This window comes from Macaca fascicularis, chromosome 3, assembly GCF_037993035.2.
Source record: "Macaca fascicularis isolate 582-1 chromosome 3, T2T-MFA8v1.1".
Classification (NCBI taxonomy): domain Eukaryota; kingdom Metazoa; phylum Chordata; class Mammalia; order Primates; family Cercopithecidae; genus Macaca; species Macaca fascicularis.
Window position 1 is genome coordinate 91612454 of NC_088377.1, and position 21101 is coordinate 91633554.

Consider the following 21101-nt stretch of genomic DNA (forward strand, 5'->3'; position numbering starts at 1 on the left):
AAAGTGTAGAATTATTACCATACAGTAGCTCTCTTGGAATGAAATTCACTTTGTAACTTAAAGGGTTTATCAGCTTTGGCATATTACATTTTCATAAACTTTTTCAAGATTATCTTACAAATAAAAAGAATTGCTCACATGATGTTTTGATGCTATGGCTTCATGGCAATTAGGAATCTCTTACGAACTTGACTCTTCAACCACATAAAGTTGTAAACCAAAAATAAAATTCTAAGGGCCCCCCAACCATCTGAATGGACTTCCCCCTAGGCCAGGGCATTGTAAAATTAACCTGAAGGATTGGTTCAGACCATGATGGGAAGTTGGGGTTGGACGTGTGTCATTATACCTTCCGGCATTAACAGCAACACACATCCTAAGTCTGATAAGAGACGTTTACAATCCACTCTCTGTGAAGTCTCTACCTGGAGGCCTCATCTGCATGATACAATTTTGGTCTTCACAACCTCTTATCATAACCCAGACATTCCTTTCTATTGATAATAACTCTTTCAACCAATTGCCAATCAGAAAAATGTTAGATCTACCTATAACCTGGAAGTCCCCCGTTCCAGGAGGCAGCTAGCCAGGCATGGGTGGGGCAAGAGAGGGCTCCCCCCACACCCCTACCAGGAAAGTCAGGTGACCATCAGGTGACAGTCAAGCAGTTGTTAACTGTCACTGGAAAATAATAATTGGTCACAGTCAGCACCAGGGAAAGGCAGTCTCCCTATGTTGATAGGAAACACCTATAACCAGTAATCGGCAGCTTTCAGGAGTTGGGCGAGTGAGCTGAGGCATGCACATTAAGAGACAAAAGGTGGAATGTGACCTTCCGGGGCATTCCACCAGAAAAGGGAAGAAAGCCTCAGGCAGGCATTTGTACAGCTTCTTAAACGCACTGTGCGTGCTCACCTACCGAGCACAAGGAGGGTACCACACATGCAGTGGCCCACCCTGAGGGAAGAATCATGGGAAAAGGGATGCAAGACCCTGGAAGTATGCCAGCATGTAAAACCCCAAGTCCAAAGGTCAAATGCCTCACTTGTCCTTCTAGTCACCACTTGGGTCTCTTCTAAGTGTACTTTCCTTTCTTTCATGCTCTACGTCTTTTTAATAAACTTCCAGCCTGGGCGCGATGGCTCACGCCTGTAATCTCAACACTTTCGGAGGCTGAGGTGGATGGATCACCTGAGGTCAGGAGTTCGAGACCAGCCTGGCCAACATGGCAAAACCCTGCCTCTACTAAAAATACAAAAATTAGCAGGGTGTGGTGGTGGGCACCTGTAATCCCAGCTACTTGGGAGGCTGAGGCAGGAAAATCACTTCAACCCGGGGGGCAGAGGTTGCAGTGAGCCGAGATCACACCACTTCACAACAGCCTGGACGAAAGAGTGAGACTTGTCTCAAAAACAAACAAACAAACAAAAGACAAAAACCTTCCTCTCCTGCGACTTGCCTCTATTTCTTTTTCTGCCTTAAGCCATCAGTCAAATTCTTCTGAGGCGGCAGGAATTAAGGTTGCTGCAGACCTGTATGGATTCACTGTCAGTATTTGGATGTTTGCCGCCCCTAATGACCCTTCCTTCAAGTTGTTTTCCCTTTCTGGACCGAACCAATGCATATCTTAAATGTATGTGGTTGATGTCTCATGCCTCCCTAAAATGTATAAAACCAAGCTCCACCTCAACCACCATGGGCACACGTTCTCAGAATCTCCTGAGGGTTGTGTCACAGGCCATAGTTACTCATATTTGGCTCAGAATAAACCTCTTCAAATATTTTACAGAGTTTGACACTTTTCATCGACAAAGTAACACTCTTTGGCAAGATTCCCCTGACATATTTTGCCCATCTGTTTATTTAAAATTTCGATTGCACTTGCTTTAGGAGTATCTCTTGTCAACACTAATAATTATAGATGCACTGTTTTAACTGTATCTCATATAGACCTGAACTCATTGGGTTTAATTTTGAGATTCAATACATGAGTAAATGCCATTTGTAGGTACTATTACCGGAGACAGTTTCACTCTCCTTTTGTTTAAGTGTGCTTTCTTAGTTTGTATCTTTGCTACATGGCCTGTATTTTTTTTTTAGGTAATTTCACTCTTCTCTCTGTGGTAATTTGAAAATTATTAAGACTGATCTTCTTTCAACTTTAAGTAGCATACTTAAAAGTGAACATTCCAAGTCATCTTCATTCAACCTCATAAAGCAAAACAAAATCTACTTACTTCTCCCTGTGGAAGATGAGGGCACTCACCCCCTTAGACTTCCTTCTATAAGCTTCAAGATTGTGTCAGAACATATTAGGATTTTTATTTGTCTATTGTTGTTATTTTTAACATTATGTAGCTTTTCTATAAATAGGTATAACATCTACATTCTGTACTATGAACATGATTTTTCTATTTTTATTTTCTATTTTCTATTTTTATTTTTCTATTTTCTATTTTTAAATAATTTACATAATTTACTGCTTACTCTCAGTCAGGGGTAGCCACCTATTTTCTGTTTTGTTTTGTTTTGTTTTTTGAGACAGAGTCTTGCTCTGTCACCCAGGCTAGAATGCAGTGGCGCAATATCCACTCACTGCAAGCTCCACTTCCTGGGTTCATGCATTCTCCTGCCTCAGCCTCCCAAGTAGCTGGGACTATAGGCGCCCACCACCACACCTGGCTAAGTTTTTGTATTTTTTAGTAGAGATGGGGTTTCATCGTGTTAGCCAGGATATTCTCGATCTCTGACCTCGTGATCCGCCTGCCTCAGCCTCCCAAAGTACTGGGATTACAGGCGTCAGCCACCGCGCGTGGCCAGCCACCTAATTTTTAAGGCCCATTTCAAAATGAAAATGTAGAGCCTTTGTTCAAACATTATTAAGAATTTTCAGATGACAACAGCTGAGCATGAAGTCACATGAGGCCTGTTTCAGCACAATGCCCTCTACAACCGCATCCTAAGCCTAGGAAGACCGCCCTGCTGCCAGTCTTTTCATGCCCTTCCCCATTTGTCACTTAGTTTGATTTCTCATTTGGTAGACTGGGTATAGACTTTGCACCAGTCCCTGCCCTGCTGGCCCTCAGAGTCCTTCCTTCCCCTTCCCCTGCTGTGCCTTGAGCCATAGGTTCTTGACTCAGCTGGTTTTTCAGCTAGATTTGGCCAACAGGAATGTCTGTCAATAAATTGGAAGGATGGAGGAAGGTGAAGCAGAATCTTTTTGTCCCGGTTCATCTCAGTCAGCATCTCAGGAACCAGCTCCTCACTGTCTAAAGCACTATCTCCATCCCCACTGGACAGGCCTGCTAGGATTCCAGATTCCTTCAGGCAACTCTGACCCCTGGCCTGACTCCTTTGTCCAGTCAGCCCGGGGACTGGCTATTGGGCTAATCTTGAAGTATCTTAATGTTATTTGTTATCTTAGCTCTTACATCAACAGTGAAACTGAATTCCTTTATTCAGTTCCTCCTGTTTCAAATACTCATGAGAAATATACTTCTTGATTTTATACAAAGAAGAGATGGCTGGCTGTTACCTTCATATGCAAATGACAGTCTAGCATGATGTAAAATTCATGAGTTGCATGTGTTTATTTTACTAAAGTTTGGAGCAGTGCCTCTCGTATGTTAGCCATGCATCTGAATCACCTGGAGGGCATATCAAGACACTGATTTCTGAGTTCCACCTCCAGAGAATTGAAATTAGTATGTCTGAGATAGTGGTCCAAGATTTGGCATTCTAACAAGATCCCAGGTGATGCTAAAGCTGCCAGCCTACAGACCACATGCGAGTAGCATTCCTCTGAAACTCGCTCCATTATCTGCTAGCATTTAATGCTACTTAGAAGATGTGTGAGTTCAGTCTCAGTTTTTAAGTTTAATAGGTGACAGGAGTATTCATAAGGTTATCTTTAACCTGGTAGTTCAGCAAATTTTCCAGAATGTTGTGGCATTAGCCAGCCATTGTAAATTTTCTTCTTGATCAGATGATCGCTACCTTCCTTCATTTTAGAGAAAATTTCTTCTAAAATATTTTTAAGAATATGTTTGTTTCTGTTTCATTTGTTCTCTCCTCTATTTGAGGCAGAACCACCAAAGTATCCACATGTTGGCCTCTACTGTGGCTCCCTCGTGCATGCTGGTTCTCCCAGGTTTCATGCACCTTGGGAGAATCCCTGATGAGCCCAGTTCTCCAGATAATTGATGGATTGGCAAGAAAACTAGGCACTCTGGTAACTTTGTCCTCACATACATTTCTTTCAAATCTGTGGTCCACTTAGTGGAAAGTAACTCAGCCAGCCATGGGTCAGGCTGCTTGCAGGACCTGGGTCTCCATAATGGAAAGTCCATGTAGGCACCTGCTATTTCTTGATTCTACTACCAGTGTCATTCTGTGGTGAGGAACTGAGCTCCTTTCTTTTCTTGGCTTTCCCAGATTCTTAAGTGCTATTCTCCAAATTGAAGGGAACTTAGAAAGATCTTCAAAAATTCCCATGCTTTCTCTTCCCTCACTGCCTGCAACATGTTCTATGGAACTATATGTTGACTCTTCCTTCAACCTGTTCCAAAGTAAACAATCTATTGGCTGTTGTTTACAATCAGTGTGATATGGTTTGGCTGTGTTCCCACCCAAATCTCATCTTAAATTGTGGCTCCCACAATTCCTACATGTCATGGGAGGGACCTGGTGGGAGGTGATGGAATCAAAGTTTCCTTTGCTGTTCTCATGATAGTAAGTCTCATGAGATCTGATGGTTTTATAAAGGGGAGTTCCCCTGCACATGCTGTCTTGCCTGCCACCATGTAAAATGTGCCTTTCCTCCTTCTTTGCCTTCTGCCATGATTTTGAGGCCTCCCCAGCCACATGGAACTGTGAGTTTATTAAACCTCTTTTTCTTTGTAAATTATGCAGTCTCAGGTATGTCTTTATTAGCGGCATGAGAACAGACTAAAACACAGTGAAAATAGAGAACATACTTGTTTTCTGAATAGACAAAGTTTTCTGAACTACGAATTAACATTTTTGTTCATTTAGGTGATTATAAGGAAGGTGTTACTTTTTTATTTCCCAATAAGTTTTCTTTCCTAGTTTAAAGATAACTCATAAGGAGCAAGAGATTTTCCAGTATGAAGAGAGGAATAATGCAGTGCGGTTTTCAAGGAGTCAGAAGGAGCGAGGAGACTCTATAAACCACATTCTTACTCTGAAGTACTTTAGAGTTTGAGAGAATAAGTAGTTTCTACTTGAGATAAAAAGCAATGTCCTTAAGAGAAATCCAAGTTACAATTAAAGCAAGGAAAGGCAAGGAACTGTCAATAAAGAAGCAGTCTATGGAAAAAGGGAAGTTTGCTAATCATGTAGCTGGACTTCCAAAGCATAACTGGAAGTTTTATGCAGCATGGGAGGAAAAGGGTGTTGGGCCAAGGGAGAAAATTCAGAATCTTATGGTGATACAAGCATGGGAGAGAATAGGGGACCAAAGGAGCTTATGATTCGAATGCTATTCAAAGAAACCCGGAACGTTCAGCAGAGAGGGTTGCTACTTCAGACAAAAAAGAGGGGAGGGTGCAGCAGCTCCCTTCATCATCTGATGGAGTTAGGCATCTCAGGTAGTGAGCAAGGAAGTCCAAATCTAGTCACTAGGTGCTCAGGAGTGGGCAGTCATCCTGCCAGCTTGGACCCTGTGTGTCTGGTTCCAGTGAAGATTAAGTCATCAAACCAAGGGAGCACAGGGACCAAGAGGTAAGCTGCAAAAACTACAGCTCTTCTCCAGACATCCCCTACAAGATCCTGTCCAGAGACACCGGAGGAGGCAATGGTGCTGGTCAGCGCTTTGTGCCATTTTGTGGCCTCTCCCACCTGCCCCCTCTTTTTGGTCCAAGTTCTTGTCCCGCCTGCTTACCCACCCACTGCCTGCCTATAGTCCTTCCCTCTCTGGTCTTTAGTGTCCTCACTGGTAAAATGGACATAACATCTCTAATCATGCATATTCATGTAGTGAGGTAGATAATGTGAAAGGGCTTTGAACAATGTAGTAAGGGAAAGAGAGTAAGATACTGACTTCCCGTTTTCCCAATTCCTGCTTCAGAACTGCTCTCCTAGGCTCCAAGCCCCTACCTCTGTTAGCCCCTTGATCAATCTTTGTCTGTGGAGAGGCAAAACTACATGGTATCCCAAGAACAGGGACCAATATTACAGCCCCATTTCTTTTCTTTGCTATTTCCCTTGATCACTCTTTTTTTTTTTTGAGACGGAGTCTCGCTCTGTCGCCCAGGGTGGAGTGCAGTGGCCGGATCTCAGCTCACTGCAAGCTCCGCCTCCCGGGTTTACGCCATTCTCCTGCCTCAGCCTCCCGAGTTTTTTGGGACTACAGGCGCCCGCCACCTCGCCCGGCTAGTTTTTTGTATTTTTCAGTAGAGACGGGGTTTCACTGTGTTAGCCAGGATGGTCTTGATCTCCTGACCTAGTGATCCGCCCGTCTCAGCCTCCCAAAGTGCTGGGATTACAGGCTTGAGCCACCGCGCCCGGCCCCCTTGATCACTCTTAAACCAAGAAACTGAGATCTTTTCTCTGGTTGGTGGGGCTTCCTCACTGGAACAAAGGGGAGTATGTACATTTCATAATAGAGTTCTGTGATGAAATGTCCTAAGGAGATACATGTACATTTCATAATAGGCATTCTGTGATGGAATGTTCTGAGGGGATAAAAGCTGGAATCGGTCTCAGCACATCTCAGTTACTCATTTTGATTCGTTTGGACAAGTGAGTTACTACAGCGCTTATCTGGAAAAATGACTAGAAAACTACCTCCAATCTCTCGGCCTCAACCCCAGGCTCCATTTCTTTCTGTTCCTTCCCGCTCTCGTCTTCCAGCCCTCCTTCCCCCCGTTACTCCTCAAACTTCCTGCCCTCAGCCTCCTCTCCAGAGCCGTCCATCTTGTTCGATTTTCTGCCCTACCCGTTTGCCCAAGCTGACTGATGTCTCCCCTTCCCAGTACCCTACCTCAAGGAACTTTCTGCCCAGCTCTTCCTCTGTTACTACCAGAGCGTCTGTGTGCCGCCCCCCTGTTCGTCAGGCACCCCTTTCCCAGTGCCCTCCTATCTTCCCCCCTCGCCCTCCTCATAGCCCTTCCTGCTAGTTTCCTGTACTCTAGTCCCCACTCCCTATCCAGCCACCCCCAACCAGACCTGACGACTTACAAATCTCACCCTGGAGAAATGATTTCCCTCATACTGGGGCAGTTCTCAGGAGGTTCAGAATTGCCAGGACTGTGGATTCCCAGCAACGACCTGGCAGACACGGGGAATCCAAGACCATGGCAAGCGAATATTCAGCCTGGCCTGCGCCTTTCCTCTCCTGCCTGGGCAGGCAGACTGCACAAGCGTCTGCATTTGAACTGGCTTCTCCGTGGAACTTGGTCTGTAACCACAGAGCAAACTGTAGAACCAGGAGCAGAGAAGGTAGGGGATTGAAAGGCATCGAATCTGTTCTCAAGGAGGGAGGTGATTGGCCAACGTGAGGTCCAGTTTTATGTTCATTATCTCCTGGGTTTGCCAGTTGATGGCAAGCCTTTTTCCTGGCAGTATCGAGAGGCAGTTCTAGTAAAGAGGCTGGATTCCGAGAGGCCAGAGTGGTATCATACGAACGCTGTTGCCTGGAGATGGAGTGGGGCGCCGTTGCCTAGAGACTGCAGGAGGCCTGCAGCCGAGCGAGTGGTAAGAGGACGCCAAGAGAGCGCCGGACCCACCGAGCAGCTCCAAGGCCATGGCGGGACACCCGAAAGAGAGGGTGGTCACAGATGAGGTTCATCAGAACCAGATCTTGCGGGAGCTGTACCTCAAAGAGTTACGAACCCAGAAACTCTACACTCAGTACCACGTGAATCCCCTGCGCAAGGTTCACAGGATTACGAGGAAGCCCATGTCTTGGCATGATAACCTGGAGGAACCCGCAGACGCCAGGTTTCTGAATCTCATTCACCATGCTGCCCAGGGGCCAAGGAAGAAGTACCAGGAGGCACAAACTGAAAACCAGGAAATTGGGTGGGACTCAGAGCCCTTGGTCGACCCAGAACGCAGTGACCGTAGGATGAACCACTTCAGGGTCTACAATGACATCACTCTGTACAAAGCTAAAATGTGGAGCTTGGGAGAAGATGATCGCCACAAGTAGCATTTCAGCAATGGAGTCAGTTCCTGGATTTAATGTCCTAAATATCCGCTGCCTAGAAGAGTAAATATTACTTTAACCCCCCGTCCGTAATTCATGGATAATGGCAAAAATTAGGAAGCATAAAAAAATGCGGAAGAAGGAAATAAAAATTGCCCATTATCTCACCATATGGAAGTGACTAATATTAGCATATTAAACCATTTGTTTTTAAAATTAATAATAAATTGCATATATTTATTGTGTACAATGTGATGTTTTGAAATATGTATATATGGTAGAATGGTTAAATCGAGTATCTCACATACTTATTTTGTGGTGAGAGGACTTAAAATCTATTCTCTTAGGGATTTTCAAGAATACAATACATTGTTATTAACTGTAGTCACTACAGTTAATCTTGACAGCTCTCTTGAACTTATTCCTCCAACTGAAATTTTGTATCCTTTAGCCAACATCGCCCCAATTGCTACCCCTAACCCCTGGTAATCACCATTCTAATCTCTAATTCTATGAGTTTGACTTTTTTAGATTTAGAAAATGTGGTATATTTACTTAATGGAATACAATTTGGCCTTAAGAAAGAAAGAAATCTCGTCATTTACAGCAACATGGAGGAACTTGAAGGGCATTATGTGAAGTGAAATAAGCCAGGCACAGAAAGACAAATACCACATGATCTCACTTATATGGCGAATCTAAATATGCCAACATGTTTGCATACTTCTATATTTTTCTGTATATTTGAACTTATTGATCTTACATTTTGATTAATAAAAGATCGTAAGCATATATTTTCAGACAGGTGGAGAAAACGGACAGGAATATGATTCTACTTATGTGGCATGAACATATAAGATTTGATTATGCCTCTTATCCCAGTGTAATTATCCCAGTAGTGCCTTCTTTCACTCTCAAAAGTCTTAGTGGAAGCAAGTCTGAAGAAAGTTGGAGGAAAGGGTAGAGTTTTACAGGGAAGTTAAGGAAAGTTAAGATAAAGATAGTTGAGCAAAAATAGTAAACCATTATACTGTCAGTTTTGAAGCCACCAAAAGAAATTTAACTTAACATTTTAAATAATTAGTGCTAATTAATTATTTAACTTAAAATTTGGGGGCCAGGTACAGTGGCTCACGCCTGTAACCCCAGCACTTTGGGAGGCTGAGGTGGGCAGATCATGAGGTCAGGAGTTGGAGACCAGCCTGGCCAACATGATGAAACCCTGTCTTTACTAAAAATACAAAAATTAGCCAGGCATGATGGCGTGCACCTGTAATCCCAGCTACTCAGGAGGCTGAGGCAGGGGAATCGCTTGGACCCAGGAGGTGGAGGTTGCTGAGCTGGGATCGTGCCACTGCCCTCCCGCCTAGGCAACAGAGTGAGACTCTGTCTCAAAAAAATAAATAAAATAAAATTTGGGAAGGAGGAGAAAAGCAGGAGGGAGAAGTGTTAAGTGAGTTAAGTTCTCATCTTGGATGTTGCCCAAACAGGAACAAAGGCACCACATAGAATGCAGTTCTATGGAACTGCTCTTATGGAAACTCCATGGCCACTTCACACTATCCCTTCACACTTTTGATTTGAGGACTAGAGTCTAGTTTATACCTAGACCATAGAACCTCCACTACAGTTACTGCAGAGTATTTCTACCCACAGATTGGCTAGTGTTCTAGCCATCATCCCAAGTGCTAATATTTTTCTGAGTTTTACCTAAGCAGTGTGTTTGCTTGATAAAAACTAGGTCACATATGGGTTCTCAGTTTCAAGAGAGTCTAGGAAATGCAGGGTGTTTTTTTGTTTGTTTGTTTGTTTGTTTGTTTTAAGTTTGCTAGCTTCTGTAGTATGGGAAGGCAATAGAAGCTGTTGGAGTTTGCACTGAGTAAGCCAATTTGCAGGATTTTCCATAATCTACTGGCCTAAATAACACCTCTTGACAGTATTTTTAAAAGTAAATATTGTACATATATAAAATGAGAAATATACAGTAGAGCAGGTGTAAAATAAAAGGTAAAAGCTGCTTTTTATTACCCTTTTCTATTAGTTAGTCCCCACTCCCTATCCAGCCACCCCCAACCAGACCTGACAGCTTACAAATCTCACCCTGGAGAAATGGTTTCCCTCCTACTGGGGCAGTTCTCAGGCGGTTCAGAATTGCCGGGACTGTGGATTCCCAGCAATGACCTGGCAGACACGGGGAATCCAAGACCATGGCAAGCGTTCAGCATCATTTTCATTTTGAACTGGGCCTTAAAAATTAGGTGGCCTGCCGGGCGCGGTGGCTGACGCCTGGAATCCCAGCACTTTGGGAGGCCGAGGCAGGCGGATCACGAGGTCAGGAGATCGAGAACATCCTGGTTAACACGGTGAAACCCCGTCTCTATTTAATACAAAAAAAAATTAGTCAGGTGTGGTGGTGGGTGCCTATAGTCCCAGCTACTCGGGAGGCTGAGGCAGGAGAATGGCGTGAACACGGGAGGCGGAGCTTGCAGTGAGCGGATATCACGCCACTGCACTCCAGCCTGGGTGGACAGAGAGAGACTCCATCTCAAAAAAAAAAAAAAAAAAAAAAAATTAGGTGGCCACCACTGACCGAGAGTAAACCGTAAATTATTTAAAAATAGAAAAATAATGTTCATAGTACAGAATGTAGATATTATACCTATTTATAGAAAAGCTACATAATGTTAAAAATAACAACAATAGACAAATAAAAATCCTAATATGTTCTGACACAATCTTGAAGCTTATAGAAGGAAGTCTAAGGGGGTGAGTGCCCTCATCTTCCACAGGGAGAAGTAAGTAGATTTTGTTTTGCTTTATGAGGTTGAATGAAGATGACTTGGAATGTTCACTTTTAAGTATGTTACTTAAAGTTGAAAGAAGATCAGTCTTAATAATTTTCAAATTACCACAGGGAGAAGAGTGAAATTACCTAAAAAAAAAAAAATACAGGCCATGTAGCAAAGATACAAACTAAGAAAGCACACTTAAACAAAATGAGAGTGAAACTGTCTCCGGTAATAATACCTACAAATGGCATTTACTCATGTATTGAATCACAAAATTAAACCCAATGAGTTCAGGTCTATATGAGATACAGTTAAAACAGTGCATCTATAATTATTAGTGTTGACAAGAGATACTCCTAAAGCAAGTGCAATCGAAATTTTAAATAAACAGATGGGCAAAATATGTCAGGGGAATCTTGCCAAAGAGTGTTACTTTGTCGATGAAAAGTGTCAAACTCTGTAAAATATTTGAAGAGGTTTATTCTGAGCCAAATATGAGTAACTATGGCCTGTGACACAACCCTCAGGAGATTCTGAGAACGTGTGCCCATGGTGGTTGAGGTGGAGCTTGGTTTTATACATTTTAGGGAGGCATGAGACATCAACCACATACATTTAAGATATGCCAGATTACCCTATCTATTAGTTATCTATTGCTGTGCAATAAATTATTCCCAAATTTCACAGTTTAATATAACAAAGCACTCATTATGTCACAGTTCTCGGGGTCAGAAGTCTAGCTGCTGCTTAGTTGGTTGTCTCTGGCATGAGGTCTCTCAGAGGTTGCAGTCAAGCTGTTGACTGGAGCTTCAGTCTCATCTAAACGCTTGACAAAGGGAAAGTCTTCTTTCAAGCTCGCTCATTTGGTTTTTGGCAGAATTTAGTCCATCACAGGCAGTGGATTGAGGGCCTGAGTTGTTCATAGGTGGTTTCCCGCAGGCCTCCCCCGGTTCCTTGCCACGGGGGTCTTGCATAGGACAGCTCACAATTTGGAAACCAGAGGCCCTCTGAGTGAGCGTGTGAGAGAAAAGGCAAGAAAAAAAACCACTCAAGGTGGAAGTCACAGTCTTTCTAAAACCTCATCTTGGAAGTGACATCCATCGCTTCTGCTGAATTCTGTTCGTTAGAGGCAAGCTAGTAAGTCCAGTCTACACTGAAGAGGAGGGGATTGCACAATGAGGTGAACACTAGGAGGTGGGGGTCTTTGGGGGCCATCTTAGAGACTGCCTCCTCTCCTGCCATGTCTCTTTCACCCAAAAGCAATCACTGTTAATAGTTTCTTATCATTCCTCTCAGGGAAAAACAAAAAGAATTGGATTTAAACCAATTATCCAAGATTAACCTGGATGTGTTCCAACAGTTACTGCTAAGATCTAAATGTCAACCATTCCTAAGTAGCATAAATGCCATCCTAGCCAAGTAGACCAGATGAGCATTGAAACTCACAGCTTGTATTCAAGTAAAAAAGGTAAATAGTACAGCAATGGTAACATGGTGAAAGTGCCCAAGTCTGTGTTTACATTTTCACAAATGAAAAAAAAGAAATCAACCATGGGACATACGGGCAATGCCTCTGAAGGAGTTTTTGAAAAATAAATTTGCTCAGGAAACATCTCCACCCCTGTCTCCACAAACTGACAGAGAAGCAGTGTTGCTACTCCATGATGCTGGTGTGCTATTAGTCCAATGTATAAATGACAGAGACCGATGTCTGCTAGGCCAGGTACCACACCTGGCCTCACTCAGTTATCACAGCCAACTTTGCAAAAGTGATATTAACTCCCCTTCAAGATGAAGAAACTGCTACTGAGATATAAGTGACCTACTGATATTCCAAGCCAAAGTTCTCTTGTTTCAATGCCTTTCTTCTGTCCACTTTACTCTCCAATGGCCGAGGTCTGTTTTGGCCTCTCTTCATTACTGATTTCCAAACTATTCCACAACTTGAATAGGCAGACACTTTCCCTTTATCTGGTTATTCAGAAGGAGAGGTTTCAGCTTTCATCTGCCAACCCCTCTCCAATGTGAACAAGGATTTTGGAAATAAGGACCACGTGCTTCTCATCTGGTTCCAATCTATCTAGATATGTGATGCCTCACAACGTCTGTTTCTCTTACAAATGGTAGCAAATATTTAGAAATCATTCTTAAGCTATGTACACAGCAGCAGGACATCATGTCCTGGCTTTTGTCCTATTTGAATTTAAATTAAGAAAGCAACTAAAAATAAATGGAAGACTCAGCCATTTGGAGGATAAAGTCTACCACAAATAATACTTGTAGACAATGTTCAAACATAACCAATAAACCATGTAATTATGTTAGAGAGACTACTGGGAATTTGAAATGACTAGAAGCTGTTTGATTTTAAAATTTGAGCTATCACTGTCTTTAAAATCTAACGTGTTAAATAACACTTCAGGATTAAGCATTCATTTAACAAACATTTACTGAATTTAGTACTAGGCAGAAGAAACGAAAAAATCGCATCTTCGGGATTCTAGAAGTCTAGGAAATAGAGTAAGATGATCATATCAAAATAATTACAGTACTCTTAGGGGGCATTTATTCTAAAATTCTTATGTTTTCATGAGGGATTTCCACCAGACCACACTAGGCTTTTCTTTACCTCTCTCGCCTCCTCAGCCCTTCACTGGGGGTCTGTCACAGTGGATTATCTGATGAAGAGTTTGGAAGAGAAAAATGGGCTTGCTTCTTTGCCTCTCTTTCTCTCCCCTCACTCCATTCTTACTGTTAAGCTCTCTGCCACTCCACTTCCAGGTAAACAGCATAGTAAGGCAGGTTCTGACCATTTGGAGGGAGTGTAATTTAGACAGAAAAGTGTGGTACTAAGCCCCCAGGCCCACACACACATGTGACCTTCCAGCGTGCAGTCTATCAGTAATGAAGCTGATATTTTCATTTCCGTCTGATGTCACTGAATGTACATCCAAGATGTCTGGAGTTATCTTTAACAGATAGTGGTCTTCACCTCAGGCTCACTGAATCTCTGGAGGTATAGGAATTCAGTAATGTGTCTCTCTTCAAACTAAGCAAGGAAGAGTGATGTTACTTTATGTGCCCCTTAAAACTCTAAGAAAAAATACGATTTGTGCTAAGAATAATAAGTGCTGTAAGACACTAAAGAGAGCCTAGCTTTTCACAGTGGATGAGTAAGGACCTCACAGAGCAGATGTTATTGGGGCTAAATGTTGAAGCATCTGGAAGTATAAAGATAAGGAAGGCAAGAAAAAATACTCTAGAAAAGAATATGAAAAGTCACTGCATGAAAGCACATGTCACGGTAGGAAAATGGAAAATAATCTATGTGGGTTCAGGATATGGTGGGTTACAGGAGGTAGTGAAAGGAGATTGGCGCTGTGTTGCGAAGGGTCTTGTAGGGACAGCATTATTCAATTCCTGTACCTCCGGGGACCCAGGGAGCCTGAGATGGAGACCACTATTTGTTAGTTTTAAAGACAACCTCCAGATAACTGGGATGTACATGCAGCTCTGGGAACCACTATCTTTCAGGCTAAGGAGTTTGAGCTTCATCTCATCCATAACACAAGGTCATCAGAGGGAGCTGACCGCATCTGTAGAGGGATGCAGATGTGGTCAGTGTGGTGGCAAGTGAGGAAACTGTTGTAGGAGTTCAGGCTGGAGAAAATGAAAGGCAAAACTGCAGCAGTTGGAAAGGAATGGAAAGAATGGGAATAGAGTCTAGGTATGTTTTTGAGAAAGGAGAGACAGGACTCTCGCCAGATGTATGGGTAAGGCGTGTGAGTGCTGAAGGAGGAGGCAGACATGAATGAGTGGAGGTAGGTGGTGCCATGTGGCGATATTTTGTCCCATAATCCTGCATCTCTCTCCATCTCTCCAGTCAGGCATCCTCATGGAAGAAAGAGTGGCTGATCTCATCCGATCAGACCTGAGCAGTCACTCTTTGGACCAAGCTTCACTACTGGGTTAGGTTCCTGCATTGAACAGAGCTGCAGCTCTGCCCCATCTTCTCTGATACACTGTGCCTGGGTGAATAACACAGACCTGCCCTTTACTCTGTGGACTGGATAAAAGAGTCTCTGAGATTCAAGGGAGGAGAATAGGTGGATGAGGTCTTGTGTGGTCATCCAGGTCTAAGCTACAATGTCCATGTCAGCTTTTCAGCATTTGAAGTGTGGAATCAGTAGGGTAACATTTCATCCAAATTTGTCTGGGAAAGACCTGGCTAAAACATGACTTGGCTATCTCTTGTCCTAAATATATCTATTTTAAGGTTGTGCTATTAGTAGTTACATTAAAAGAAGCTGGGATGGATTTGGTAGAACTGCACTTTGTATTTCTGTTTCCTGCCATGATCTCAGCTGGGCATGGGTGATTTGCCTGTGCAGTGAGCATAGTTTTCATATTAACAAGTGAAAGTAGTCAGAGATAACTTATTACTCCTTCCCCATATGTATACAGATGCAACATCGTTTACATCTCCTTTTTCATGACAACACATACTGCTTTCAGATAAAACAAAGTGTTCTCAGCTGCAAGCAGCCAGTGACAGCTTCCTCCTCCCCCCTCTGCAGTGGTGGAGAAGTATTTTATGTGGATGCCCGCATACCAGTGGGCTGTGCCTTGGCCCACGTTTTGGGGTACAGGATGCACAAAGGCTTCCAGGTGACTAGTCATCAAAGTAAATAGGCGATGTGGAACATACGCAGAGGAAATAGAGGTTGAGTAGTCTTGCTGGAGAACACATAGAATAAAGTCTGTGTGGTTTTGCACAGTGATTTCATTTTTATTATTTAATAATATTTGTTTAATTTAAAACATTTACATCAGTAGCTTAAAATATTGAAGGTACATATTTAATGAAAAATTAAGTACTGAATTTTCAACTACTGAAGAAGAGTCAACTTCTTACTTCTTGCCAATTTCTTGCCTCTAAGCTCCAGATTCATATTTTTGCCTGCTCGCTGATAACAGTTCTCGGCCTTGTATATATTTTCCTTTACTGGCTGGCACAATGTTAAGCTTTGTAAGTAGAGACCCCTGGAGAGACATTGCAGGAGGAAGGGGTTTCCTTCCTGGTTCCAGTATGACACAACCACTTCTGGATGGGGCACTTTTTTCCTGTTTCTTCACTGCTAGGTTCCTACAGATGCAGCTTTCTCTTGCATTTGCCATGAGCTTTCTGCATCCCTCAACTCAAGCAGTGGCATTGCAGTCAGGAGCCCTTGAGAGTGTGGCCTCGCTGCTCCCTGTACCTCTTCCTAAGTCCCAACCATGCACACATGTGTGGTCACATGGGGATGGTCATCTAGTGAGTTGCCTGCCTGACCTTTATCCCACCCAGCCAGCCACGGAGCCCAACCCAAGCCTTATACATAGTGCAGTAGATTCCCACACAAGGTGGTCATTTCAGCTCCCAGTTCCAGCAGCAACTTCAGCAGTGCCCTGCTTCCCTCAGGGTGCCTGATATCCTCTGTGTGCCCCCCATCCGCCTTGGCTCACCTTTGACCTGGAGGGTTGACTCTGTGCCCCCCCCCCGCCAAAATTGAAACACGACATGCCCCAGGCCTCGCTTCTGTGGTGGCACCCAAAATCTGCCCACCAGCCCACCAGCCTTGGCTCATCTGCACAAAAATGGTTGTTCTTGCTTGCCTGGCCACCGTGGGCCAGCTCTGGCCTGGGCAACCTAACAACCTCTCCACTGTCCACACCCCCGTCAATGAATTCTGAACCTACCCTTGGGGAGGGGACCCCCAAGTTTGTTCTTTTTTATATATTTTCCTCAGCACTTTAGATTTCCCTTTGGATCTTCATAGTTACTGTCCTACCATAGCTTATTCATTCTTTGTATTAAATTATGAGTAGGCAAACTTTTTCTGTAAAGGGCCAAATAGTAAATATTTTGGACTCTGTGGGCCATACAGCTGTGTCATGACTACTCACCTCTGCTGTTGTAACACAAAAACAGCCATAGACAATATGCAAGTGAATGGGTGTGGCTGTGTTGCAGTCACACTTTATTTATAAAAGCAGGCCCGATTTTGACCTGTGGACACAGTTTGCTTACCCTTGTATAACATTCCTTTTATTTAAGCTACTGGGTGTTTTTTGCTTCCTGATTGATCTAGACTGATACAAATTCAACATCAAAAACTGAAGCAGAAGTGATCAGTGAATGCCCTGCTCAAACCTTCTCCCTTTATGTGCTAGCTGGTACATATGTATTTGTCAGTAGACTGCTATTCACAGCTGTTCTAACTCACTTTGCCACACCTCTAAGGCCAGGAGTACTTAGGGCACTACCCTCAGGAGCATTGCCTAGCCAATAATTAAAAGGAAAAGAGGGGTATCAATGCCCCAGCTCCGTGGCCCCTTGCCTGGCATAGTGTGTTTTACAGGGATACCTAGAGCTTCCTACAAGGTTAAGCCCACCATGTTAGCTGGCTTAGGAACAGCTTGTTACTGGCTGCCTTCACTTCTAATGTCATCTTCCCACTCTCCTGATGGTTTCCTGAACCTCTGAATGAACTATGTGCACTCAATCCTAGCCTCAGTGTCTGTTTCTCAAGGAAATTCAACTAAGAAAGGGATAAGTTATTTTTCTTTTGCTGTACTAATATAAATACAAATTTTTATGCAGTGCAGTCATGGTAAAAAAAAAATTCTTACTAAATTAAGAAACTTGCAGAGCATGTAATTCACAATTGCTTTCAAACATGTTGCAATCAAAATAACATCTCTACTTGTGAAAATTTTTTTATAAACCAGTATAATTGAACTGTATTGTATGTGTGTGTGTAAGCTGAGAGTGAAAACTAAAAACCCTAATGAAAAGGCAATACAGATTTTTATCCTTTGCTGCCCATCATCAACTGAAGTTTAGAAATGTTTGAGCCTTTGAAGAATTACTTTATACATCAAATTAAGTAGTGTCTTGCAAATGGTATTGAACGTTTGTGTGATTAAGTAATCTAAAATCTATCTGCATTTTGTTCCAAATATTTAACAAATGTAGCCCCCCCAAATCTCAGCATTTGAAGTTTTTTTTAAAAAAACTGCAGTTTGAAAACAATACTTGCAGACAAAAAACTGTTGAAATGTTTCCTTAATAAAGCAATAGAGAAACTGAAAAAACTAAACAATGAAAGCTCAAAAGGAGTGTAATATTTCATTTTGAAATTCTATGATTATATTTTGCAATACCTTGCTTTGTAGATAAAATATACTAATTTTACATAATCTAAATTTGAATTTATTTTAAAGGAATCATAGGTACATATTATTTAAAGAGTTTATCTTTTAAATTAATTTTGACAGATAACAAAAGGAAAAACTAAATTAAACTACATCAAAATTAAGAACCTCTATACATCAAAGGACACAACAGAGTAAAAAGGCAACTCACAGAATGGGAGAAAATATTCACAAATTATGTTTCTAATTAAGGGTTAATATCCAGAATACATAAAGAACTTCTATAATTCAACAACAATCACAACAAAAACTCAGTTGAAAAATGGAACAAATTGAGTAGACATTTCTTCAAACGACATACAAATGCCCAATAAGCACAGTAAATGATTCTCTTTTAGTGCCTATTAAGACAGCATTTTCTCAATTCCAATATACATTATGGTGTACAGAGAAGAGTCAAGTGAACATATAAATAATTTTAAATCTACTAACCATAAAATGCACACTTAAAAAAGTTTCGGAAAAAAATCAAATCATTTTAAAGAATAAGTTTTTTAGAAAAATATTAGTGACAGAGAACAGATGTGGCTGAGAAGCAGATTACAGTAAGTGAATATGTACTAACAATCATCAATTTGCTTACATTATTTGAGCATTAAATGCTCAAATAACCAATATAAAAAAGATTTCAAAAAATGTTATTTCATGTACATAAGACTTATTTTTATTTTTTAGAAAGGGGATTTATTTGTTAAAATAGCTTTTAGAGAACTATTTTATAAACCTATCATCATAAAACTATTTGAGGGTCAATGAATATTTCAATTTATATACCCCATTTAATTTAGCAAACTTCTTCGGTCTCAAAAGCATTCTTGTTTCGATGATAAATGATAGGCTTAGCTATTTATGAAATTGGCATACTCCTTATTTAGTTATTGATCCTTGGCCTCTCCGGAGGGAATGCTGGAGAAAGAAAGGGTGAGGAGTGGGTTGTGAATTCTGCCTTGCTGGTGCCTGGCCAAGTGAGGACACTGGCAAAAACCAGCACTTGAGGATCAGCGTACTTCAAGGGAGGCCCACTTCTCACTGTGCAGTGAGTGGTGGAGGTTGATGGGTGGCTGCGGCTGTGATGAGATTATTGGGAAATGAGATTCTCTTAGTTCCACTTAAGAATGCCTTCAAAACAAGGCAGAGCTTCCAACAGGCCTTCAGGCGGTTGTGGGGAGAATGTTGTTTTGCTATCACAGCTTGTTTTCCCCTTTAATCTGTTTCTCAGCCACGAGAGCACACAGGGACATTGAACTACAAAAAGCAGCTACAATACACATCCGCCTTGGAGCTCAAGTGTGTGACATTCAGGGCTTTCGGCTCATTAGTGTTGCACAGAGGCAGGTGGCCCTGTGTCTGTATCCCCAGACTGTGTCTGCAGAGCCAAGAAAGGAGCCATGGGGAGACTCACTTCTTGGCTTCATTTGGCTTGTGCAGTCTTGGATTTACGTCCTCCTTCTCTTCATGTATCCGCTTGACTTGGGATTGCTGATTATTTAACCCTTTAGTGTGTTCAAAATTTCATGACTCAAACTGTGGTTTCACCATGGGTGATGGAATTTATTTTATCAAGAAATAGATGAAGAAGCCTAGGGCCTTATTATACAAGGACTATGTCATTCTGAGTTAAGGTGCATTCTGATCAATTGTATTCTCATAGGTTAAATATTTTAACTTTCTTCCTTAGATGCCTCTGTGGGAGCATTGTAGTCTTACGCAGCTGAACTCAGAAGTGGTCCTATGACTTGCACTAACCAATGAAATAAGGGCAGATGCAATGCATGTTACTCACAGAGGAGCTTTCAGAGTCAGCATGTGATTCTCCGTGTCTCATTTCTCTCTGCCCCAGCAACTGGCAATATTGCAGGTAGAGGCTGCTTCACTAGCTGGTCCAAAAATGAAGATGGCATGCAACAGAAGCAGCTCACAAAAGACATACAATGTGAGTGAAAAATAACCTTTAACTTGCAAGTCCCTAAGATGTGCAGTGTAGCTTAGCCTATCCTGACTCATGTGTAATTATTATAAAGTCAAAGTCTAGAAGTAAAATATAGGTGTTCCTGGACACTTTGCTTATGGGAATCAGGGCTGCTCAAAGAGGCAGGGAAGAGGAGAAAAACCACAATTAAAGTCAAGCCAGGCTGAAGCGCAACAATGTAGTCCCGGTCTGGGTCAGATGATGGGGTAATGGGAAGATGTTTCCTGGGTAAAATTACCTCATTTAGATATGAAGACGTGCAGAAGTGGGTAGAATGTGTTTGTGAAATAGATGTTCTCAGATGGACTGAGAACTTGTTCTACATGTATATTTCATACTGGAGAGAACCCCAGAAGGTAAATTATGGATGATTATGTTAGGAAAAGAAATGTTTAATTCCAAAAGCAAAAATAAAAGAAGTAGAGAGCAGTCTGGTCCAGTATCCAGCGTTAGCCTTACATTTGCTAGAAAGAAAGTAGGACCAGCTGACAAGCTGGCTAAATTTTAAACTCAGCTGGGACTGCTTGAAGAGAGCAGGAAACAACAGAAGGAATCTGGGCTCTAGAAACACATCCCAATATCATAAGAAAGGAGTTGTCAGAAGGACAGCTTTCTCCTGCTGCAGAAGGCACACAAGATATTCCAAAACTAGCATTTAAGAATCTGATGCCTTGCGTTGCTGTTTCTGACATCACAACTCCCCCTGGAGTAATGAAGGTCTCAGTGTGGTGACCCAAATGGGTAAGGATAAGGAGTGTAGGGAGACACAAGACACACTTTAGCTAATGCTTTATGACCCTGGCCCTCCTCATCTCTATTAGCAAAGTGGCACTTCAATTTCTGTTCTGCTACTCTCCCTTGTGGGTATGATTTTGGCAAATGGTGTTTGTACGGGGAAAGAGAGGATGTGACTAGT

At 42.3% G+C, this 21101-nt stretch overlaps 1 protein-coding gene across 1 annotated transcript; it reads left to right on the forward strand.

Annotated features, from left to right (window-relative positions):
- The first annotated feature begins 6682 nt into the window (after nucleotides 1-6682).
- LOC102127089 (protein CFAP144P1) lies at nucleotides 6683-8417 on the forward strand. Its single transcript, XM_005549756.3, has 2 exons — nucleotides 6683-7461; nucleotides 7559-8417. The coding sequence occupies exon 2, from the start codon at nucleotides 7766-7768 to the stop codon at nucleotides 8171-8173; it is 408 nt and encodes a 135-aa protein (XP_005549813.2). The 5' UTR covers nucleotides 6683-7461; nucleotides 7559-7765; the 3' UTR covers nucleotides 8174-8417.
- Nucleotides 8418-21101: the final 12684 nt, after the last annotated feature.

What these genes read in the sequence shown, in the direction of transcription:
- LOC102127089 (XM_005549756.3), top strand. Translation starts at nt 7,766, where the DNA reads ATGGCGGGACACCCGAAAGAGAGGGTGGTCACAGATGAGGTTCATCAG.